We start from the raw sequence: 22609 nt of genomic DNA, 5'->3' as shown, positions 1-22609 counted from the left end.
AACCAGAGAGGGGAGATTGGCTAATGAAGCGTCCTGCGATTGTAGGGCCATTTTCCGATCCTCAGTACATTCACGTATCCGGGCGGAGTTCCTCTGGGCGGCGTCCACCGACTCCCTTGACGCCTTTGAGGAGCGGTGGGTGCTGTCCGAGGTTCTCTGCTCGGTGACCCCGTCCGGTTCCCTCCGTCTGACCCTTTGATTGAGGGTAAGAGCGAGAGACCCCAGCCCCAGCCGTTGCCACTGTGGATACCATCATCACTGTCACCTAGGAGGGGTCCTATCACATGTGGTGTGCATTCCCCCCCACCCCCAAACCGCCCACCCCGCAGCCGTGCCCATTTTGTCGGGCACTCTCAGGAGAGGAATAATCGGTGACACTGGGCGTGGCACTAGGTAACTCGAGGAGGTGGAAGATCATGAGTGTCAAGGAAGCCCCCCCGCTCTAGGCCACCAGGTAACTCAGGAGGGTGGAAGACCATGAGTGTCGAGGAAGCCCCCCGGCTCTGGGCCCAGGCTAGCCTGAACACTTCTCCCTCCTGAAGGCTGCTGTGTTATACCTTGTGTTTGCTTTTGTTTTGTTGCATAGTTTTGCTTTATCCTTTTTGGTGACTCCTTGTAAGTGTTACACAAATAAAATTCTTTTCTGCTTTAAAAAAAAAACACACTCTCCTGCTGCCCTCTGGCCATGCTGTATCACACTGACTTTTACAAGAATAGTATTGTACATTACATGTATTGTATGTAGGTTTTATCTGTTGAGCATCGCATTCTGATTGAAAACACAAGCCTTCAACAGTTTGTAAGTGAATAATGTATACAAAATGAATCATTTCATATCTCTGCATGTAAGTTCTTAATGTAGCACTTCTTGTGGCAGTACTTCCATGTTCACAAGACCTTCAGTGTTGTTGGGATGTCCTGGGTATATTCTGGTACTTGCCACTACTGAGAATTCAAGACAGGTTCCTTCTCTGTGTGATCCTGAGCAGTTCCAATCATTTGAATGCTATGAGACCAGCATGCAATGATCCAGATTCTCCTTTCGCTTTATGACATCTAGCTGTGAAATAATACAGGATCACTGTGCCACTACAATAAGTGAAAGATCTTTAGAATTCCCAACCAAAACAGGTACTCTGCAGATCCTTAGGTTTGAAGCGAGGTAAATGACACAAGCCAGCTAAGTGGTATATAACCATATAGTTCCAAATTATGGTATTTTGCTTTTCTTCTCCTCAAATATCCCTCTTGAACTTTCATGTAACACTGTTAACAGAATGCTAAGGTAGCATTCAAAAGTCAGAAAATAGAATTAGAGTTTCATATGCAACTTTAAACTGATCTCCTTATACATATACTTTTACAATATAGTCTTTAAATGTATGTTCACATAGTGTTTCCCAAATAATATAATTTAATATATTTTCCTAGACACACTATACGCATCCTTGTGTGTGTGTGTGTGTATACATACACATTTCTAGTAATTTAAGAATTTGATTATGTAACAATAGTAAAAGATTCATAACAAGACAAGCCCTCCAATTATAATATAATAATGTGTGTAACATAATATATTGCTCATCTAGACATTTTAATGTATCAAAAGCAGCTGGGTCATTTTCCTCCTGAAAGGCAAGAATAGAAAATGGCAATTATGAATCTGTGATAGGACCTACAGTACCACAAATTCTACATACAATTACTGCACCCTACCCTGAGAGACAGATTCTGTACTGAAGTACCACAGAAAATGCATGACTACAAGCAGTCTAATTACATAGCATATCATTATTTATCATAATGGACCTGACTTAGAAACATATAAAGGATCAATTGTGTGTGTGTGTGTGAATGAGGTAAGTGGGAGTGAAAATTATCACTGTGTGCCATTTTTATATGCAGTTCCCAGATTTGTGCATGCAATCCAAATAATTGCACACCTAACATGATTAAAATTCAGTCTCAATATGTCAAAATGTTGCAGACATGTATCACTGTTGCAGCTTTTGCAGACTTTGTAATAGTATTTGAATGTGACTCACAGATTAATTATGTGTTAGAAGGTTCTTGCAGTGACTACAATCTTAGTGACACACTCAGAGAATTCATTTATTATTAGCCATAGAGACAAAAAACTACCAGAAGCAGATAACATGGTAAGCTTGGACTTCAATACTGTCTCACCTCAAACACCCATTTTAGTGAAAATCTGGTTCCTATGTGGATATAACATTTAGAACCCCCAAAGTGTATGCTTAGCTGTTTCCATTAGGTGTATCTAATGCAGTGGGTCATTTGTGATCACATTCTAGGGTATATAAGTATTGGGCACCCTTCACCACAGTCATTTGTGAACTTAAAAATGTTGGGGTGTGATAACGCAGACAGGAAAAGTAGACAATAACAAAAAAAGGTGTTTTTGTTGTAATCCATCCATTCTAATCACATCATCCTGTTGTTTCTCTCTGTTGTGAGTTTTCCTTCACTACTATGCCAATTTCAGTACACTCCTCAAAGATCAACCAGAGTGTGATCGTTTTCTTCAAGATACTCCCATTTGTTGATCTGTCTGTTGGAACAAGCAGAACCTTTCTCTTGAGGATTCCCTTCTGCTGTTCAAAGCTGTCATTATAATTTAAACGTCATTTGTCTGGTCTGACTGCTCAGCATGGCACCAAAATCTACGCATTCTTTTGAGACTTTTACCCTAAACACATTTCAGCGCAGGACATGTGCCAAAAAGGATTGGGAAAACTTAATGTGGCATCTTATTTTCCTTTTGTTGGACTCTGGATACCTTTAACAAAGTACATGGGCACATTTTTTTACATACGTAGCCTTGTATTTATTTATATATAATACAATTAATTTATTTTATTGTGATGTAACACTGACATTATTAAAGCCAATAGAAAGGCCAGCCCAGAATAACTGGTTGTAAAATATCGAGACCGTGGGTGGGTGAGATTCTGTGGCCTGCACTGTGCAGGAGGTCAGACTAGATGATCATAATGGTCCCTTCTGACCTTAATATCTATGAGTCTATGAGACCTGGGAGGTCAGTGCTCTGTGTTATGTCTGAGGAGTCTATGGCAGTTTGATGTATTTTTCCTGTGTTTGTAAGGGGTTAGAACTCTTGAGGTAGCATTTTCAATCCCTGGTATTCTCTGTTAACAGCTATTCTTTTTGGTGACACACATTAAGTATATGGATGAAATCCTCAGGATTTAGTATGAGTATAAGGAGAATTTCCTCCATTTGTCCAGGATGGATACAATAGGATCAGATGCAAGAACTTATAGATGACAACATTAAAAAGCATATGGGTGCGGGGGGGGAATGTGTTCATAGGTTCCAAATAGCCACACACAATACCTTTTGGAAAGACGATCCTGTTTTTAGACACAGAGGTCCCAATTCAGGACAGCATCCCTATACAGGAAGGGTGTGTAAGTGCTTTCCTGAATCAGAGCCATAGTTTTAGTCTGACCCTGTCTGAAAATGAGATTTTTAAAATCAGGCTGTGACTCACTGAATGATATTTCAAAAGAATTATGTTCACTGCACAAAGAAAATTCAACCTCCATAGGAGTCTGGCCCTCATTTTCTCAACAGATGTGTACTGCAGGGATTACATAATGTGGCTTAGGTGACTTTTACCCGTAAGTAGGAAATCATACATTTCATACAAAGTAATTATTTGGTCTTAATATTGTATATTGCTAATACAGTTTTCATGTTCACTTGTTGCTCATAAAATTCTCAATTCCTTGGAGTTTTTCTATATTTAAAATATGCAATATATAAATACAAATATAATTATGTGGTGATTCCTTCAAATGCCCTCTGTAAGTATCAGTTGTACTTCTATATATTATGGAGTTTGTCTCATTATGAATCTTATTGTTGCATAATCAAATTCTGAATTTACTAGAAAAATAATCAGTATTTACTACATATAATATATTGTCCACGTGAAAGAAACATCTAACCTATAATGCAGTATTTTGTAAGACACTAACTATAACAGCAGCAAAGAGTCCTGTGGCACCTTATAGACTAACAGACGTATTGGAGCATAAGCTTTCGTGAGTGAATACCCACTTCGTTGGATGCACGTCTGTTAGTCTATAAGGTGCCACAGGACTCTTTGCCACTTTTACAGATCCAGACTAACACAGCTACCCCTCTGATACTAACTATAACCTATTTCTGAAAACATAAGAATACACATATGTTAACTCTACATTCTATATTCACTGCTCTACTCTGCCGTATGGACAGGTCATGGGCAATAAACATAAATTCACGGCCCCTGACCTGTCCATGACTTTTACTACAAATACCCCTGACTAAATTTTAGGTGCTCTAGGGGGGCCCAGGCGCTGCTGCTGCTGGGGGTGAGACTCTGGGGGCCCTGCAGTTAGCTCTGGCACCCCCTGAGCAGCTGGCCCCCGGGTTGGGTCCAGCTAGGGTGACCAGATGTCCCAATTTTATAGGGACAGTCCCGATATTTGGGGCTTTTTCTTACATAGGCTCTTATTGCCCCCCAGCCGCTGTCCCGATTTTTCACACTTGCTATCTGGTCACCCTAGGTCCAGCAGCAGCCAGTGTGGCTCGCCCCAGGGCCACCCCAGCTGCTTGGTTAGCCCTGGGGTTATCCGCATCGACTGCTGCAGATGTCATGGAGATCCTGGAAAGTCACGGAATCCATGATCTCCGTGACAGACTCGCAGCCTTATCTATAAATATTATTTGCACAGGACTGTAGCTAAAGAATTTTGCTACCTAATAGTTTCTTCATGTTTTTTTATGAAACACAGGTAACGTAGTTGTGTGATTTTCTCAGATAAAGTTGGAGAGGCTATGCTACATATCCCTAAATCTTTTTAAAAGGGTGAGGTTTCCACAGATATATAAAACAGGAAACAGGTCTCTGGAAAGCATTGCACATTAATAAACACAGAATATAGATGATTTGTATATCATTTAATACAAATAAACACCATAATAGAGTGTATGTGCATAGAATACTTGAAAGCTTGTAAAACTTGTATATTCAGGTTCTGATGTTTTGTATGCCACTTTGATTCCAAACCATGCTAGTGGCATATGAATAATTTAGGGCACAATGTTCCAGCACATTAAATCATTCCAACATATAACTGATATATGTACTGTGTACTGTAATATGTGTGGTCATACTGTGTCAGAAATAAGTATGAATAGGTTTTTATCCCCTTCGCTCACTTAAAATAACAGTGGCAAACATAATACTGATTCTGAATAAGATTAGACTTCTCCAGCCTTACAAGATAATGTTTTATTTCTCTATTATGTCATCCATCACTATGCTATCTAGCAGTCTTTTGTTCTTCTAGTTACAGAGCTGCGATTTCCATTGTTTATAAATCTGTAAGATCTTCAGAAAGGATCCTTTATTATTTTTATGATTGATTAAACAGTCTTGGTTTGGCAAAGATATAACAATACAGCACAAACTCAATTTTCCTCATCTCAGCTACTCGTGTTATGATCAGATTCTCCATTGGCTATTAATGACACTGAAAAATTCCTTGATAGGTTTAACCAATTCTGTTATGTAAAATCATATTAAATCATTTTCCAGATGGGATGAGGGCATGCAGTTGTTTAATATCGTTTGTCAGTGTTTCAAGTATTTTCTGAATGGAGTTTATATAGTAATGAAAACAAATGTGCTTTTTACTGTTCATAAGGATAGTCCTTTAAATATGTAGTAGAAGCACTATAAACCTCTGTAATCTAGGGAAAATATATGACCAGTATGCTTTATTCAATGTAATGTACATTAGCGCACCAACTTAGCCTGATACTTTTCTGTTTTTGTATGATCCTCCTATAGTAGCAGAATAATTAAAGTACAGTGGGACATATCTTTGTTAATTAGATATTTGATATATGATAAAAGAATGGTGCTCTTTTCTGGGTAGATATTTTCAGCATTATCATTTTCACAACAGTCAATGCAATGTAAGGACCTCTATAATTTAATATAATAGCAGCCTAAGGGTTAAGAATAAAAAAAATTCTACTCTACTTTACATTATATAGAATACATTTCTGGCCTTTACTCTGTCTGTATCTTTAGATACTGCTGATCACTCCCTTCTCCATGGCAGCCTGTTTTTTCTTGGCTCTGCCCTCTTTTGGTTCTCCTGCCATTGTGAGATCTTCAGCACTGTTTTAGGTGTTTCTTTTCCTCCCCAATACCTTCTTTGTAGTGGTTCTGCCAGGCCTTATTCTTAGCCCCTCCTCTTCATTGTAACCCTGCATACACTTGTGAGTGGTGAAGCTTATCTTCTTCATGGCAGTGACTTTCAAATCTTTTCTCTCACTCTTGGTCCAGTCCATTTTCTCCTTTGTGTCCAACATTTTCTCCTGGATGATTCATTGACAACACTGACTTAATATGGATATAAAACTGAACTCTAACTTTCCTCCTAAGCCTTTCCACCATCCAGTCGTCCAAGACCACAACCTGTCCATTAGTAAAATTATTCTCCTCTTCCATCAGTCAAACCACATCTTCTATTTCTTTGAAGCCCTCCACCTTGCACACCGCATCTAGTTTAAACTTTTCATCTTTGCCTTCTAGTTCCCACACAGCTCTGCTGCAGCCTACAAATCAGACCTTTCCTCTTTTGGTGCTCTTGCTCCTTCCCACAACCACTCCACCCCACCAGTGACACCAGTCTGTATATGCCATTCATTTCCGTCCCTCACTCTCATCTCCATGACTTCTTCCATGCTGCCTTATGCATGGAATGGCCTCCTGTCAAGTCTTCAAACTCTTACACCACAGCCACCCCTTCTCAGTCAAATTTCTCCTGTGCAAAATTGCTTCTTTCACAATACCCACAAGTTGGGAATTCATAATAACATGAATAATTAAAAAATAAAAGTTGCTCACTCACCATTCTGAATTTTTCTACTCCACCCCATCTCCTTTAGGTCTATGTTTTAGATTGTAAGATCTTTGGGAGTGGAATTGTGATCATTTTCTTGTGTGGTGAACTTGTATTTTGTTAAGATTACATAATAATAATAATTATTTTAGCGCTAAGGCTCACAATATGATAATGAAGGGATTTTTGTCAACATTATTACATGGTTGAAGCCCCCATTTGCCAAGCTTTATTGTGTGAACCTATATTCATAGATATTAAAGAATGAGGGAGACTTATTTGGTCATCAGGTCCATTTTGCAGAACTGTTCTTGACAGTATATTCTTTGTCAAGTTGCATTTTAAATGACTCAAGTAATGGTGCTACTACCATTTCCCTTGGGAATCGTGGCTGTTCCACAGCCTAATAGATCATATTTGTAAAGGAATTGGTAAAGCTGTAAAGTGTTCTTTAGAATTGCTGGATACTTTAAGTACTGTGTAGTTGATAAGACCTGAGCTCTGAACATAGTCTCTTTTAGTGCTTTTAAAAGTACTTTAGATCATGTCTCTATTTGAGTAAACCAGTGAGCTCATCTTGTTTGAATATTTCAAATGCCATTTGTGATATTTTGAAAACTTTTTAGCATTCAAGGTCTCCGGACAATGAACATTTTCTGCATTGCACAGAGGTGGTATAGAAGATTGAAATGCAGCACATCCACATCAGATCTGTAGCATATTGAGAAACATTTTTGGCTTGCTAGAGATTCAGAGGAAAATATAAAATATGTTCTGGTTAATGCAAAACAGGCTTTGCTAGATCAAGACCAATTTAATGCTATTTCAGAAAGTCTCTTTGTGGTTGATTTTCTGGTAAATGTTATGTCTACATCTCATTAAAACATAAACACTTACCTGATGAAAATACCTTACAGTTGCCACTCCAGTTGCTACACAAGTCTTTCCACATTCCCAAGAAAGACTCAGACTGAAATAGTGTTCCAAGAGATACAATGCATTATAAGCCCCAATGGAAACAATAGTGAAGGTGAAAAAGTTCCAGTTTACTTATGTTAAAAGAAACTGCAAAGAGACTGCACAACAAGAATGCCCCCGAAAAGCCCAATGTTGCTGCATCTCCCTTCTACGCACCAGCTCCTTAGACATTGCTATGAATTATTTTGCAACATTAGCAATTCATACATTAGCGGTGTAGATGTTGCAGCAACATTACTCCAACTGGTCCTTTGGACTGCTAAATTTGCCACTGGTGAGATATGAACTGGGGACTTGAAGGGTTATAGTTATTGAATCACTTGAGCTAAAGGAATATATCTGGTTGCTAGTGGTAGTACTGTAACCTTTGAAAGTTACTCTGAGGCCAAATGTTTCCAATCCACTCCAGTAATATAGTCTTTTACATTTGGAAAAGCCATTTAAAAGATTTGGTTGTACAAATCCCATTGACTTTAGAGGGAGAGGTGATACTCAAACACTTTAGTTCTTTGAAAATTTATGAGAATAAGTCTGAATAGCAAAATACCAGTCCGCTCTAAGTCTAAACTATTTCTGGTAAAGAGTAGGAGTGAGTCAGTAGGTACGTAATGGTCCCAAAGGTGTGTACTGTAAAACTGTTAGAGTTGGGGTATGTTTTCATGGAGTCAGCAACCTTTATTATTATTATTGATTTGATATTGTGCTTATGTACTGGGGATGGGGGAAGGGATGGAGTGCTCAGACAATATACTGTATAAATCTATGACAGTCCCCTTCTTCCTGCACCTCAGCTTTATTCCTTGCTCAAGCACAGGCCAGGGTTCTGTCTTTTCAGGACTTTTCAGAAAGCATTACACAGAATTAAACCTCAGGCTATTGTATGTAAACCCCATATAAATGAATGTTAATAGTTCCCAGTCAATTTCAAAGAGCGCATACCATACTCTTACTAAAAACAAACATTTAATGTGCGCAAAAACACCTTGTAAACAGTATTTGGAGTGCTATGAATAACTTTTGAACAAAAGCTATTAAGCAGTAAATTTACGGTGGTTTATGTAAATTTATGGTGTTCTCATACAGAGTTTCCTCCTGTCCTGTGTCAATTAACTGCTGGGTCTGCTGGGCTGTATTGAACTTTTTTGTTTGTAACCTTCCCCCTCCCACAGACCACCTTGCTCTCTGATTGAGTCAGCTCTCAGAGGATGACTAGGTTATCACCTGCCAGGCGAGTTGCCCACAATGAAAACATCATATAGAGCCTTAGAACACCTACTAACCATATCTGGTAACTACCACACCATGTTCTGGAAGTTTCTGGGTCTTTCTAACTGTGTTACCCTGACCTTTTCTCTGCACTTGTGCAAAGACACAGACTATCCAACTCAGATGCATGTCTCCCACACTGCTTCTCTCCCCTGAAGAAATAAAGTCTCATGCTGAAATATAAATCATGCGAGTTATTCTTGGTGTAGTATAAGAAGGAAAAGATGCTTACAATCTGAGTAGAGAAAAGACATAAACTGAATGGAAAGTACACTTGGAACCCAATCCAATATCCAGTGAATTCAGTGGAGAGACTCCCATTGACTTCTCTGTGCTTTGCATTGGGCCATAAGTAACCCAGAAAATGTTCTGAAAGAGCATGATTTTGCTTAATGAATTCAGGCCTGATCCTGCAAATATGCATGTGAGTAATTTGGGACCCACTGAATATACATATAAGGATTTGCACACATGTGTAAGTGTTTGTAGGATTGGGGCCTTAGAGGCTAGATGACAGCATTTTTACTGCAGTTAGTTAGCAATGGTGGGTTTTACAGAAGAAAATCTTCCCTTGTCTAGTTTTCACTAGGTTTTCCGGTGAAACAAGTTCACTTTTTGTAATTTGTTAAGCTATCCTTTCTGTGATAATGTAAGGCCATGCATAAGGAGTGACCAATTGTCTAACAAAGGGGTGTGAGAAAGGATTTTGTGTGTAAGATTTCTGATATTAAAGGCAATTTATATGAAAAATATGCATGTTAATTACTGCAGTGGCTTAAATATCTCACATCTTCTGTTGTTTTCCATTCTTCTAGGCCTTTCTCTGAGATCTGTCTCTAACGTAACTATACATATTAGATGACTTTGGGACACTCTTTACATCAATAATGAAAGGATTATCCAGCAACCGCAGTCATCATCATGGGATTACCTGTGACCCTCCATGTGACAATCTGCCACATCACCCAGACAGGCAGCCATATTTGTTAAATCCAGTGGACCCTCACCCTGCCGATCACCCTTATTATACTCAGAGGAACTCTTTTCAGGCAGAATGCATGGTACCTTATAACGATCAAATTGCCAGCAGCACATTTCCTCGGCGACATTACAGTTCCCACCATGAACTTAAAGACGAGTGTGCTCTTGTTCCCCATGGAACAGCTAACAAAACTAATCGCATTCCTGCCAATCTTTTGGACCAGTTTGAAAGGCAGTTGCCTCTTAATCGAGATGGCTACCATACCTTACAATACAAACGGACTGCTGTGGAACATCGCAGTGACAGTCCAGGGAGGATCCGCCACTTAGTTCACTCTGTTCAAAAGCTCTTCACAAAGTCTCATTCTCTTGAAGGACCATCAAAGGGAAGTGTGAATGGTGGCAAAGCAAGCCCAGAGGAGACACAGACTATGAGGTATGGGAAGCGTAGCAAGAGTAAAGAAAGGAGGTTAGAAGGCAAGTCCAGATCCAATGCACCAGGATGGTGGAGTTCAGATGACAACTTGGATAATGATGTTTGCATTTATCATGCTCCCAGTGGGGTTATGACTATGGGAAGGTGCCCCGATCGTTCCACTTCTCAGTACTTTCTGGAAGCCTATAATACTGTAAGTCAACATACTGTGAAGTCATCCAAAAGCAATAATGATGTCAAATGCTCTACTTGTGCAAACCTGCCCGTGAATTTGGATCCCCAGTTAATGAAGAAAAGCTCTTGGTCCTCTACACTGACAGTGAGCAGAGCCCGCGAGGTTTACCAGAAAGCTTCAGTTAATATGGATCAGACACTAGTGAAGTCAGAGACATGTCAACAGGAGCGGTCTTGTCAATACCTTCAGGTATAGTATGTAGCATTGACTGCTGTTTACTGAATTGTTCTTTTTGCAGATGGTTTTTCACTCTGATATTTCAGATTTCAGAGTAGCAGCCCTGTTAGTCTGTATTCGCAAAAAGAAAAGGAGTACTTGTGGCACCTTAGAGACTAACCAATTTTAAACTTATGCTCAAATAAATTGGTTAGTCTCTAAGGTGCCACAAGTACTCCTGTTCTTTTTGTGATATTTCAGAGGTCATCGTCTGTCATGTTTTGAGAGGTCATTGGGCGTAGAAAAGAGAAAGGGTAATCCAGATCAAATTTAAAATAAATGTGCATTTTAATGCTAGAAGTCAGTGTTTCAAATGAACTTTTCCAGGGGGCAACAGGCTGATGGTTTTTTTTCCCATATGGGAAGACTTTTGGGGGGCTGGATTCCAAAGCCAGTCGCAGAAGGGACATAGGGAGTTGGAGGTTGCTTTGCTTCTATTTAGGATTACAGTGTCACTCAACAGGATGTTATCAGCAGAGGTGCTGGAACAGTTTTTCTAGTGCTGGTGCTCAGAGCCATTGAACCAAACTGTAAACCCTGTATATATAATGGAAACCACTTCAAGCTTGGGGGTGCTGCAGCACCCCCCACCCCATTAGTTCCAGCACTGATGGTTACCAGTATACAAATTCTTTTGTTTCTGTAGTTTCAGGGTTTGCCTTCATTAGTTCTTATTTTATTATGAAAATTAGAGACCCTTTGGAAACTTTGAGATGTCTTAATCCTTTAGACACCAGGAAAAAAAACTGCTAGCTGAAAAGATGAAATAGTTATTGTAAAGTATCCAGATTTGTATCTCTGGCTATTTCTCTTTCTTATGGCATTGATTCAAAAATATAAAATTGAAAGGCTGTAATGAGTGCTTGTTCTGATTATGCACTTTAAGAGTACATCACCTACTCCCTCACAAGCTGTTTGCAGTTAATAAGGCGTCACTATTTTTCACCAGTATTGTATCTTTAAATGTCAAGAATCAGATGTCTGCTCTTGGAGCTATCATACTGCCGGTGAATGTGTGTGGCAGAAACATGGATCAGAAAATACTAAAACTGTTTCATTCTTAGTTGAGCTCTGGATAGCTTTTATGCATTTTAAACGAAGCAGTTATGGCACATCTAAGTGTATGTGTAAAATGGAATAACGTTACACAGAGAAGAGAGAAGACAATGAGGAAAAAAGAGGTTTGAGAAGAGAACTATGTTTTGCTTTAGAATAATGGAACTCTTGCATGTTTAAATGTATACAGCAGCCCGTTTTTCTAATGTGGTTACCTTTATGGGACATACGGTTTGCACATTTTGTTGCTCAAGTCATTACTCAGATAAAGGGCAGGATTCAGATGTCCTATTAAGGCACCCACATTTTAAAATTGAGCTGTATAGGTTAAATGGCATATAAAATCACTTAGAATACTAAGCTTTGAAACTCTCAGTTTACAATGTAAAAAAAGGATGTGTATATTTTCCATTAATTTATAGCAACATGGGGAAAGGGGAAATGGAGAAAGTATGTGTGCTCAGAGTGTGTGTATAGATGCGCGTATGGAGTGGGGAGGGACTTTAGGGCTGAGTTACAACATTTTAAAGGTTTGATACAGTAGTTTTCTTCAATCTGAGTTTTGGGAGCTAGAAGAAATTTTAATTTTGGAGTTGAATGTCTTGGTTATTTTGGATTTGAAGTTTTTTGTTGTTGATGTGTTTGTTTACTCATTCAGTTTTAAGGCAGGTATTGATAGAATAGCCGACAATTCAGTGTGTAACCAGATGGATAGAAAAAGAGTAAAAAAACTATGCCAACATCAGCTTCAAATAAGCACTTCCATAGGGACTTTTAGATAATATTTAATTGACAGGAATAGGCTTATAAGTGGAATTAGAGGACACTATCTGTATCTTCATGGAAATATGTCCAGCAATCCTTTAGTGCAGGAATTAGAACGACTGAACGTTCTCTCATACATATGCCATGCTATTTATGTCCAGATGTTATTTTTGGTTTGTTTTTCTTGATTATTATATACTTGCTTTAAAAAAAACAGTAAAATGTAAGTGTTTGGAAGTTGCTAAAAAGCAGAGGAAAATCTTAATCAAGCCCTAATTTACATTGCTAGCATTATAAGACATCAGTCAGGTAATAATTGCTAGTGTAAGAGGCAGTCTGAGACAACTGAAACTTACTCTTATCTATTGACAATTTTAAAAAATAGCAAGTGTATATGTTAGTAAAAAAATGGTGCATATTCAACTGCTTCCCATTCCCTTCCCCTTCAGTCATCTGAGACTAGAAGCCCTTTAAGGCATGTACAATATTTCCTTTGTGTTTGTACTGCTCCTAGAACACTGGGGCCTGTAAACTCTACTGCAATATAAATATTATAAATAAAAATAATCAGTATCCTTCTGTCAATAAGATGTAGATATGTTTCAACTGTTTTTTATGTTTCCTGTTGAAACATAGGTAGGCTGGTTTCCTGTGTTAGGACAATCTGAAATGTACTAATTGAGATAAAACTACTTAATTACAAAGCCATGGTAGTGTTGGACAACTCTGATAATGACTTTGACTAATGTGGTATTTCTTTGCTGCTTTTTTTAACATGTTAACCAGATTACTAGATGCTCGTCTCAACTCACTTGTAATTTAAGTTGCTATTGATGACCCAGCAAGTGGACTACATGATCCTCGGATGAGCCTAGTTTTTTATTTATGTAAACTGTCCTTGTGATATAAGTGTCTGAATACAATGGATAAGTGACTTTTTTATTCTACTGAATATTCAGTATGATTTTTTTTTCTGTGACGCTACAGGCTTGAGCCCGGCATAGGTCACAAGTGAAATAGTTATCTCAGCCCTTCCCCCCGCCCCATCTACATGCCTGCCTGTTTTTATGGACTCTATTACTGTAGTATCGCAACACCTCATTATTTAGACATAGAAATGACAAGCAATAACAATCTCACTCTGTAGAAGAAATAACTTAAGTTTGATCATTTCAACATAGTCCTCAATTGGCATTTGTCCATATTAGAGATGGCTTAATCTCTGAAGATTTGGAGTGTGGATTCAGAGCAAACCTAAGGTTGCTATCCAAACCTATGGATGTTCCTCAAGGACCCATTCTTTCCTCTTAACACAATCTTTCCTCTCTCCAGTAGGCTCCATTAGCTGTAGGAAAGCTAAGTGTCCAAGGAGGAAGTGGCAAGTAGGACCCCCTCCCAATTCCATTTTCTATACAAGTAGCTGCGAGTTCCCCTGTGCTGTTTTAGGGGGATGGCTGATAGACCACCTCTCTTCTCACCTGCTTTTCTGAGATGGAGGTGTCTTGCCTGCTGCCTCTGCCGCTTCCTATGGGATGGTGTTTCAGGGAGACCTGCTCCGATAAAGTCCCAAGCGAAATATTATCGGGGGCTGGGAAACTTGCCATCCCACCATTTCTACAGTAGTGAAAGGCAGAAGCTCACTGTTAGGTTCTGCTACACCTGCTCCTTTAAATCTCACAGTATTCTTAGGCTGATATTTCTGTGCTTCTGCAGGATACCTGTGGATGGAGACTGTGCACAGGCGCTTGCATTAATGTGGACTTTGGGAGAGAATAGATTATTCTTTTATGTGGGCATAGGGTAAATTAGAACTACCCCATCTCTTCTCTGGGATGTAGGTATGTGTTGGTGGGAGGGAAGGGAATGGGGTACAGTCTGTATTGAACTTTTCCTTACCTCGAGAAAATATTCTGATTTGATTCAGCTCTAGGAATGGTCCAAACAGTGGAGGGCAGGAGATGGTAAGGAGCATTCTTATTTTATCCATGATAGTTCCCCATGCCTTGACAGTGGATGTTAGGTAGTGGAACAGTTTCCCAAGGCTTATGGTAGGCAGTCCTTTGGAGTATTCTAAGTTAGACATATCACTAGAATTTGTAATGTAGGAAGCAATACTTCCCTGGCCAAGAAACGGGTCTAAATGCATAGATATTTTACAATTCTTAATTTTATGGATCTATGGAAGTTTATGCACCAGCACTACCACACTACGCAGTTAGTCTCTAATGATGTATTTACTGCTGGATATTCTCCACAATTGTTTTCCTAGCCTTTGCCTATCCGTAAAGAGAGAAAAAATTCACAGATTATTTTTCATATTTTCCCCCATTTTTTTTTATTTGGGTCAGTCATGTGTTTTTTCATGACACACTGTAATCATTTGTATCAAGACACACAGGATAGGGAAAGCAAGCTATTTATTTCCTGGCTTTACTTGGCATTCACTAAGCTCCTTGAAGCAAAAACTATCTTTTTCTTATGTATTTGTACAGTGCCTAGCACAGTGAAGGCCTTGGCTGGGGGCCCCTAGGCACTACCGCAGTATAAATAATAATTTTATATTCTTGGCACAGGACAGAAAAAGTAGAACTTTGTTGCTGGTAGCTACAGTTCAAGAAAGACTTAGCAGTAGAATAGTGGCAGGGTGGGTGTGAAAGTGAGGTATCAGGTAGGTGAGGAAGCCTATGCAGCTATCACCATGCCATACTTTATCCAGCAGCCCATGAACAAGCAACATGGGGGAAAAAATCTATAAAACTTTAAACCAAAAGGCTTGGGTATTATATGCATATTTTCTAGTTCATTGTAGTTTGGATCTGGTAAAGAAGGGCCTGATTTGTCCCAGAGCCTATGTCTTACTTTCCCTTATGGCTTAGACGCTGGTGGACGCCATCAACAATGTCCATAATCTACTCCAGTGTAAAGAAAGTCTTCTGCTTCAGTAAATCCTGCTTTCTTATCTTAGGACCAGGCACCTTCTTTGTAAGATGATTCAGTGAGTATCCCATAGCTTCCCTGGCCCCATTGTCTGGGTACACCGCAAGAAGGACAGGAGACTTGCCATGGGTTTTAATCAGGCCGCAACTTTATTATATAGATGTCTGGGACTACCCGGCAGATAAAGTGCACAGTGCAGGCAAATCTATGCTTATTCAAATCAATTGTCCAGGGCTTCCACCAGCCCCCCTTTGTTTCCATTCAGGTCCCCCAGCCAACCCATGGCTTGGACCTTACCATCCACCAGCCTTGTAAGAAGGTTAAGGAGAGCTATGAGAACAGGGCGGGTTGGCTCCCTGCCATACCAATCATAGGAGTCCCTGAACCCCCTCCCCCATTCTGTTCCTTTATCCACTACCTCCTTTTAAGTCCTTTACCAGGCCATTTATGTGGTCGCTGGCTGCCCTCCCTATGGAGTACCTGCACTGAACATCCGCCCAATATTACAAAATAAGTTGCGACATATGGCCTACCACCTTTTCTATTCACCAGAAAAGGTCCATCCACACACCGCTGTGGGGAAGGTGAAAAAACCACACTCCACTGAAGCCAATTCTGGTGGTCTGGGAAAAATTCCTTCCCAGCCTCCCTTTAAATGGGGCGACTAGTGTAATGCCCACAGCAGGTCCTAACCCAGCCTGCCATTCGCCTCCACTATGGGAAGGAGGGTGGGTGCTGGCTTCCTTGCTGCTTGGACATATTTATTGGATATATTGCCCCACCTAGGTTTTGTACCTTTATGCACATGCCTGGTGTGGAGGGGGGGGGGGGGGACATTGCCTCAAAGCTGACCACCAAGCACCTTTTACAGCAGTTTTTGCCTTCTTCCTCTTCTCCTCCCACACCAAAACCACAAAGTAGAGCTGCCCTTCTTTTGGATAAGCCCAGACAAATTCTGCCTCCCTTTAGTTGTGATGCAGTCATTTCTTCATAAGGCTAAATGGACTTTATTGCTTAACTTCCTGGTGCTATTCTGTATAGTGAGCTATCATATTATTTGATCATTTAGTCTATTAAATCACCTGGTAAATTGTTTATTCTTCTGGGATAATAATTTGTTTAAAATCTGTTTTGCTGGGTTTATCTGTGCACATTCATCTGAATTTGCAATCATTTTCTACTTGTTTTTCTTGTGAACTTTGTTTGCATTTCTGTCACGGTGAAGTGATTACTAAATTAATCTACTCAATGTGTCCTTGTCTTGCATACATATGTAGGGAAGGTGCTATCAGTTCTCCACTGCAGTCTACATATCTAGGACTTGATTCTCCACTCCTTTCTTCCACTCAATGGTAAATCTGTCCTTTACAGCTGCAATTTTCTTATCAGCTCTGCAAAACGGCTAAAGTTGAAGCCTCCTATTATCATTTTATCCTGATCTCTACTTCATACTTCTTAATAAAGCTGGTGAAATAATTGAAAAGAAAAATATACAAATATACTTGCAAATAAAACACCAAATATAATAATGGGATTATATTATTCTCAAGTATTTCCAGGTATTCATGAAAAAGTTTGTGAATCCCAAAAGTTTCTTGAACTGTAGCATAACTGGTTATTTATCTCACATTTCATACCTGAAAAACATAATTCACCCAAAAGTAGTTTTTCAACCATGAAAATTGTTCATCCAACCTGTTGGTGAATGCTTATGAATAATGAGTAGATCTGTAGAAATTGGGATGGGTTTGTAAACGATTCACAAATGGGAGCTACATTTGCAACAAATATATTCATAATGAATAATTCAACCAGATCTACTTCTTAGGCATACATAGTCTTCAGCCTAATTCTCTATCTATCCAAGACACCTTTGGATATGCTGTGAAAAATCTTTCCTATGAAAATAACCCGTAAATGTAGCAGAACATTTCTAGGTAATCCTGTCTTCCCCTCGCAACCTCTTTTCAAATTTACCCTACAATAACTTTCCATCACCTTAGTTATTACAATTGATGAGAATGACATCACTGTATATTTCACTTTAACAACCACCATTTTCTCATACAATTAGTTAAAGGCTGGTCTTTGGCATAGCTGTCCCATCTTAGTTGCTCAGTACCCCACTGATGGAGGTCCTGTAAATACCTAGCTAGATCTTCTATGACAATGTCCGTTCTTTAATGATTATGACTGCAATTTTATCTGCCATTGTACTTGAGATTGTTGTTTCCCATCTACTGTTCCATTACTTCTCAGTGTCGGTGACTGTACACAAATACACAATACATTGTTCTAGTTTGACTTTCAGTACCACTGTCCAGCTTGCTTGAACATCCTTTCATTCCAACGGCATGTTTACCGCTCTGTATAAAATTCTGTCACTTGGATCTATGCCTCCTCTCAACTGTGTGATGCTAGTATATAGTATAAAGGGGCCATTAAATACAGCAGTTTGAGTTATCCCATCATAAATTACCTTAGAAGCTGTGAGATGTGTTTGTGGAAACTGTATCTAAGACATTAAAGTTGATGCCTGGTAACAACTCCAACTCCAGAGAGGAAACATAGACTAGATGTGGTCTTATCTCAGAACCCTGAATCTGATACCTTCCTGTCACCATGAACACTGGGGATGTTCGAATCTGAATTTTGTGGATTGGGTCTTTCTATAATGGGCCCAAACCAAACCCTGTTCTGGACAACCCCATCCTCCGTGACAGTTTGGATCCAGATCTAAATCTGGTCTGAACTCTACAACGTTGGCCCATTTCTAATGGAGATATGTACAGTAGTTTGGAGATGAATGTTGAAAGTGATGCTTCTCTTTTTCAGGGTGAGGAGTAAGGAATATTTCTGCTATTTTAAATTAAGCTTCTTGTTCCCAGATTGAAGTAGAGATCAAAAAGCACCACAACTGCATTACCCCAGTGCGGGCAGACTGGTCTAAGCTAAGAACAGTTTGACTCAGTCTTGTTGGTCTTGGCTGTTCGGAACTTAATAACAGTTTCTCCCCATGTAAAGATGCATGCAAATATTTCAGTCAAATGAACTGATTTTAAAATAGAACCTGATTGCTAAAATCCCACAAGTTGAAACAAATGTTGGCAAGGATATTGCAGATATTTGATTTTCTCTAAATGGAAATAACCTATATATCTGCTTTTCTGAAAACTGCTGAAGGTTATTTTTAAATACAGTAAAAAATATAGTGTTAATTATATCTTAAGTCCTCCTTTTTTGCATATTTCACTGACTCCTAAAAAAAAATGCACATGGAAAGGATGCTGTGATATTCATTTTTATTGTTCTAAGAATTCAGTATTTATGATTGCCAAGAATAGACCAAGAAAGTGGAAGAGGGCAATTGAATTTTCTCTAACATACAAAATAGCCATAATAACTGCTAAGAGAACCAAATTGCATGGGTTTGAAAATCTGCACTGAGCAATCATTAAGTATTGTTCTTAGTTGTGTGATTTCATTTCATTAAGTATTTGCATACTAATAGAAAGCTAAAGTTTCGAGTCTACTGTTGAGTGATGGCCAGCCACTCCCCTCTAGCTTTTGTGTTTACTTCCAGTCACCCACTTTGCATTGGCAAAGCACAGGGAGAAGCTTAATGCTCTCAGCTGCAGTAAACCAAATCAAAATTGAGATGAATAATGAACTTAATTTGCCAAAAAGACAGTCTGTTTGATATTTCATCTAATAAGGTAAGTTAACAAACATTCTAGGCAACAGAAAGGAAAATATTCTTTTTTTATTGTTTAAAGCCTGAATAAAATCCATATTTTTATCCTCACATGCTGGAGTTTATTTCAAATTTCATTCAATGTGTGAATTAGAGATGAATAATCTAGCACTTGAGTGCCACTATATACCTGTCTTTTGTTTATTTGGGGACCCAGAAATATACATAAGGAAAATCCTGCTTTTTGCACAAAAAGAATACGAAAAGAAATTTACCAGTCACCGCAAGCTTGCTAATGATAAATTTAGTCTCTTTCAGAGCAAAGTAAATTTAGATAAAGATCAGAGCACGTAAATGGCACAGCAAATGCAACTGAAACCAATGAAGGGATTGGCTATTGACTGTATGTGTTTTGTATGGTCTCTTTATGTACAGTAAATCTAATAGCTGATGTTTGAGCAGAAAGAAAGAAACCATGGTCAATATTATTTTTCATACTTGTAAGGAACATTATATTTCTACATGATTACTTATAATGGAAGTGGTGTGTTTCATTAGCTGACCCAGTTCTGAGGCCTCTGTTAGGTGCTATTTTTCTTCCTTACATTTGTTTTCTATTTGATCAGACTTCTTTGTTTAATTAAAGCACATTCTTCATTATTAGTTCTGTAAAGAATGAAGAATCACTATGAAAGATCGCACTTTAAATTTATTAAAGCCCACTTGCAAAATAAAATGCCTGTAGTCTCCATATTATGTTAACAGCTTGATAATAAAAATGAGATTTTAATTAAAGAGGGGACGTTCTTTGGATTTGGCTTTTATTTTCCACTGTTCTCTCTATATTTCTATCTCTGTCCCTCCTTCTCCCCCTCTCTTCTGGAAGTAAAAATATTCTGTATGATGCAGGCTGGTTTAATTTAGTTAGGCTGTAGTATAATATTCCTAATGCTGGAAAAAATTATACTGTTGAGGCAATTGGAAATTACAGTATGCTTAAACATTAAAGAGAAGCGAAGGTGCTGACTTTCTAAGATATATAGATCTTATTCCCCTGCATCTTCAAAGACAACAGCCACTATCTACACATACTTACGTGCAGCATAGTATTTCACCTTGCAAGATACATGCTGGCCATCAAAAGTTGCAAGAGCTGAGCAAACCTCCCAATCAGAAAATATGATCTGAAAACTCACATAGCCACCTTTCCTCAACATTTCCCCAGTACTTTTGGGTGCACAGCACTGTAATATGTGACACTGTATCTGAGAATGTAATAATAAGGCGCTTGGAAATATTACTGTTTTATATTTGGTTATGTATAGTCAATTTTATTTTTAGTTCTCTAAGTACTCAATATATATGTTTTTTCCCCAGAATCTGAAACATTTTTCTCTGACAGCAGATGATATCAGTCTGCTAAGCCCCAGAAGCTTTTTGCTTTAAGAGCCTAGAGGCAATAAGTAAAAAACAAAACCGGGCATGGATTTGAAATACTTTTCATAAATTACTGTTTATATTAAAAAGATGTGTAGAAGTGGCAATACAAGAAATACATATAATGTTGTTGAGTTCTTAAAATAAGGATCTGATATGTAGTAGGAGTTTTGTCTAGTAGGACAGAGCACTGGGACTCAGCTGGACTCCTGGGTTCTATTTCCACTCTGCCACAAACTCATTTTTTAAGACTATGCTTATATCGCTTCTACCAAAATTACCAGATTTGGATGCCTAAACTTAACGTGTAAATATATACTAAATCAGCCATAATGGGGACTCTCTAAATGAGCTCTGAAAATTAGGTCACTTACTTTAGAGCTTAGGTATCTGAATCAACACAATACTTAACTTTATACGAAGTATGAAAATATTGGCCTACATGCTCTGTGCCTCAATTTACCCATCAGCAAAGGGGGAATAATAATAATGTCTAGCATGTAAGGGGATTGTGTGGTTTAATTTATTAATGTTTGTGAAGCACTTTGAGATCCTTTCATATAAGGTGTTATAGAGACATAGCTAATAATAAATTAAATGTCAACTACTTTATCAGCATTTTTTCCCCTTTCAAATGCTCTGATTCATCACTGTGATACAGTTTTACCCTTACAGGTTTCAGAGTGGTAGCCGTGTTAGTCTGTATCAGCAAAAACAACAAGGTGTCCTTGTGGCACCTTAGAGACTAACAAATTTATTTGGGCATAAGCCCAAATCACTTTTGTAGTGCTAATGAGGCCAATGCAATCAAGGTGGCCCATTTCAAGCAGTTGACAAGAACATGTGAGTATCAGCAGGGGGAAATTACTTTTTGTAGTGACCCATCCACTCGGAGTCTTTATTCAAGCCTAATTTGATGGTGTCCAGTTTGCAAATTAATTCCAGTTCTGCAGTTTCTCGTTGGAGTCTGTTTTTGAAGTTTTTTGTTGAAGAATTGCCACTTTTAAGTCTGTTATTGAGTGTCCGGGGAGATTGAAGTGTTCTCCGACCGGTTTTTGAATGTTATAATTCTTGATGTCTGATTTGTGTCCATTTATTCTTTTGCGTAGAGACTGTCCAGTTTGGCCAATGTACATGGCAGAGGGGCATTGCTAGCACATGATGGCATATATCACTTTGGTAGATGTGCAGGTGAATGAGCCCCTGATGGTGTGGCTGATGTGGTTAGGTCCTATGATGGTGTCCCTTGAATAGATATGCGGATAAAGTTGGCAATGGGGTTTGTTGCAGGGATTGGTTCCTGGGTTAGTGTTTTTGTTGTGTGGTGTGTAGTTGCTGGTGAGTATTTGCTTCAGGTTGGGGGCTGTCTGTAAGCAAAGACTGGCCCATCTCCCAAGGTCTGTGAGAGTGAGGGATCATCCTTCAGGATAGGTTGTAGATCCCTCATGATGTGATGGAGAGGTTTTAGTTGGGGGCTGTAGGTGATGGTTAGTGGCGTTCTGTTACTTTCTTTGTTGGGCCTGTCCTGTAGTAGGTGACAGAGCCAGAAGGGTACTGGCTCTGTCAATCTGTTTCATCACTTCACTAGGTCAGTATTGTAGTTTTAAGAATGCTTGATAGAGATCCTATAGGTGTTTGTCTCTCTCTGAGGGATTGGA

At 38.9% G+C, this 22609-nt stretch overlaps 1 protein-coding gene across 4 annotated transcripts in view; it reads left to right on the top strand.

Annotated features, from left to right (window-relative positions):
• Positions 1-22609, top strand: part of DLGAP1 (DLG associated protein 1) — a 620850-nt gene that overhangs the window by 409915 nt on the left and 188326 nt on the right. For 2 of the 4 annotated variants that reach the window (XM_074944555.1, XM_074944554.1), the window contains one exon: positions 10010-11035. In XM_074944555.1, the coding sequence (XP_074800656.1) occupies positions 10082-11035 (954 nt within the window). In that variant the 5' untranslated portion in view covers positions 10010-10081. Of the gene's footprint in view, positions 1-10009; positions 11036-12112; positions 12244-19436; positions 19537-22609 lie in introns of those variants that run through there. The other 2 variants (XM_074944556.1, XM_074944557.1) reach the window with 2 other exon arrangements.

This window comes from Natator depressus, chromosome 2, assembly GCF_965152275.1.
Source record: "Natator depressus isolate rNatDep1 chromosome 2, rNatDep2.hap1, whole genome shotgun sequence".
NCBI classification, from domain to species: Eukaryota; Metazoa; Chordata; order Testudines; family Cheloniidae; genus Natator; species Natator depressus.
The sequence above is the reverse complement of the archived record's forward strand: the minus strand, read 5'-3'. Positions and strand labels throughout refer to the sequence as shown.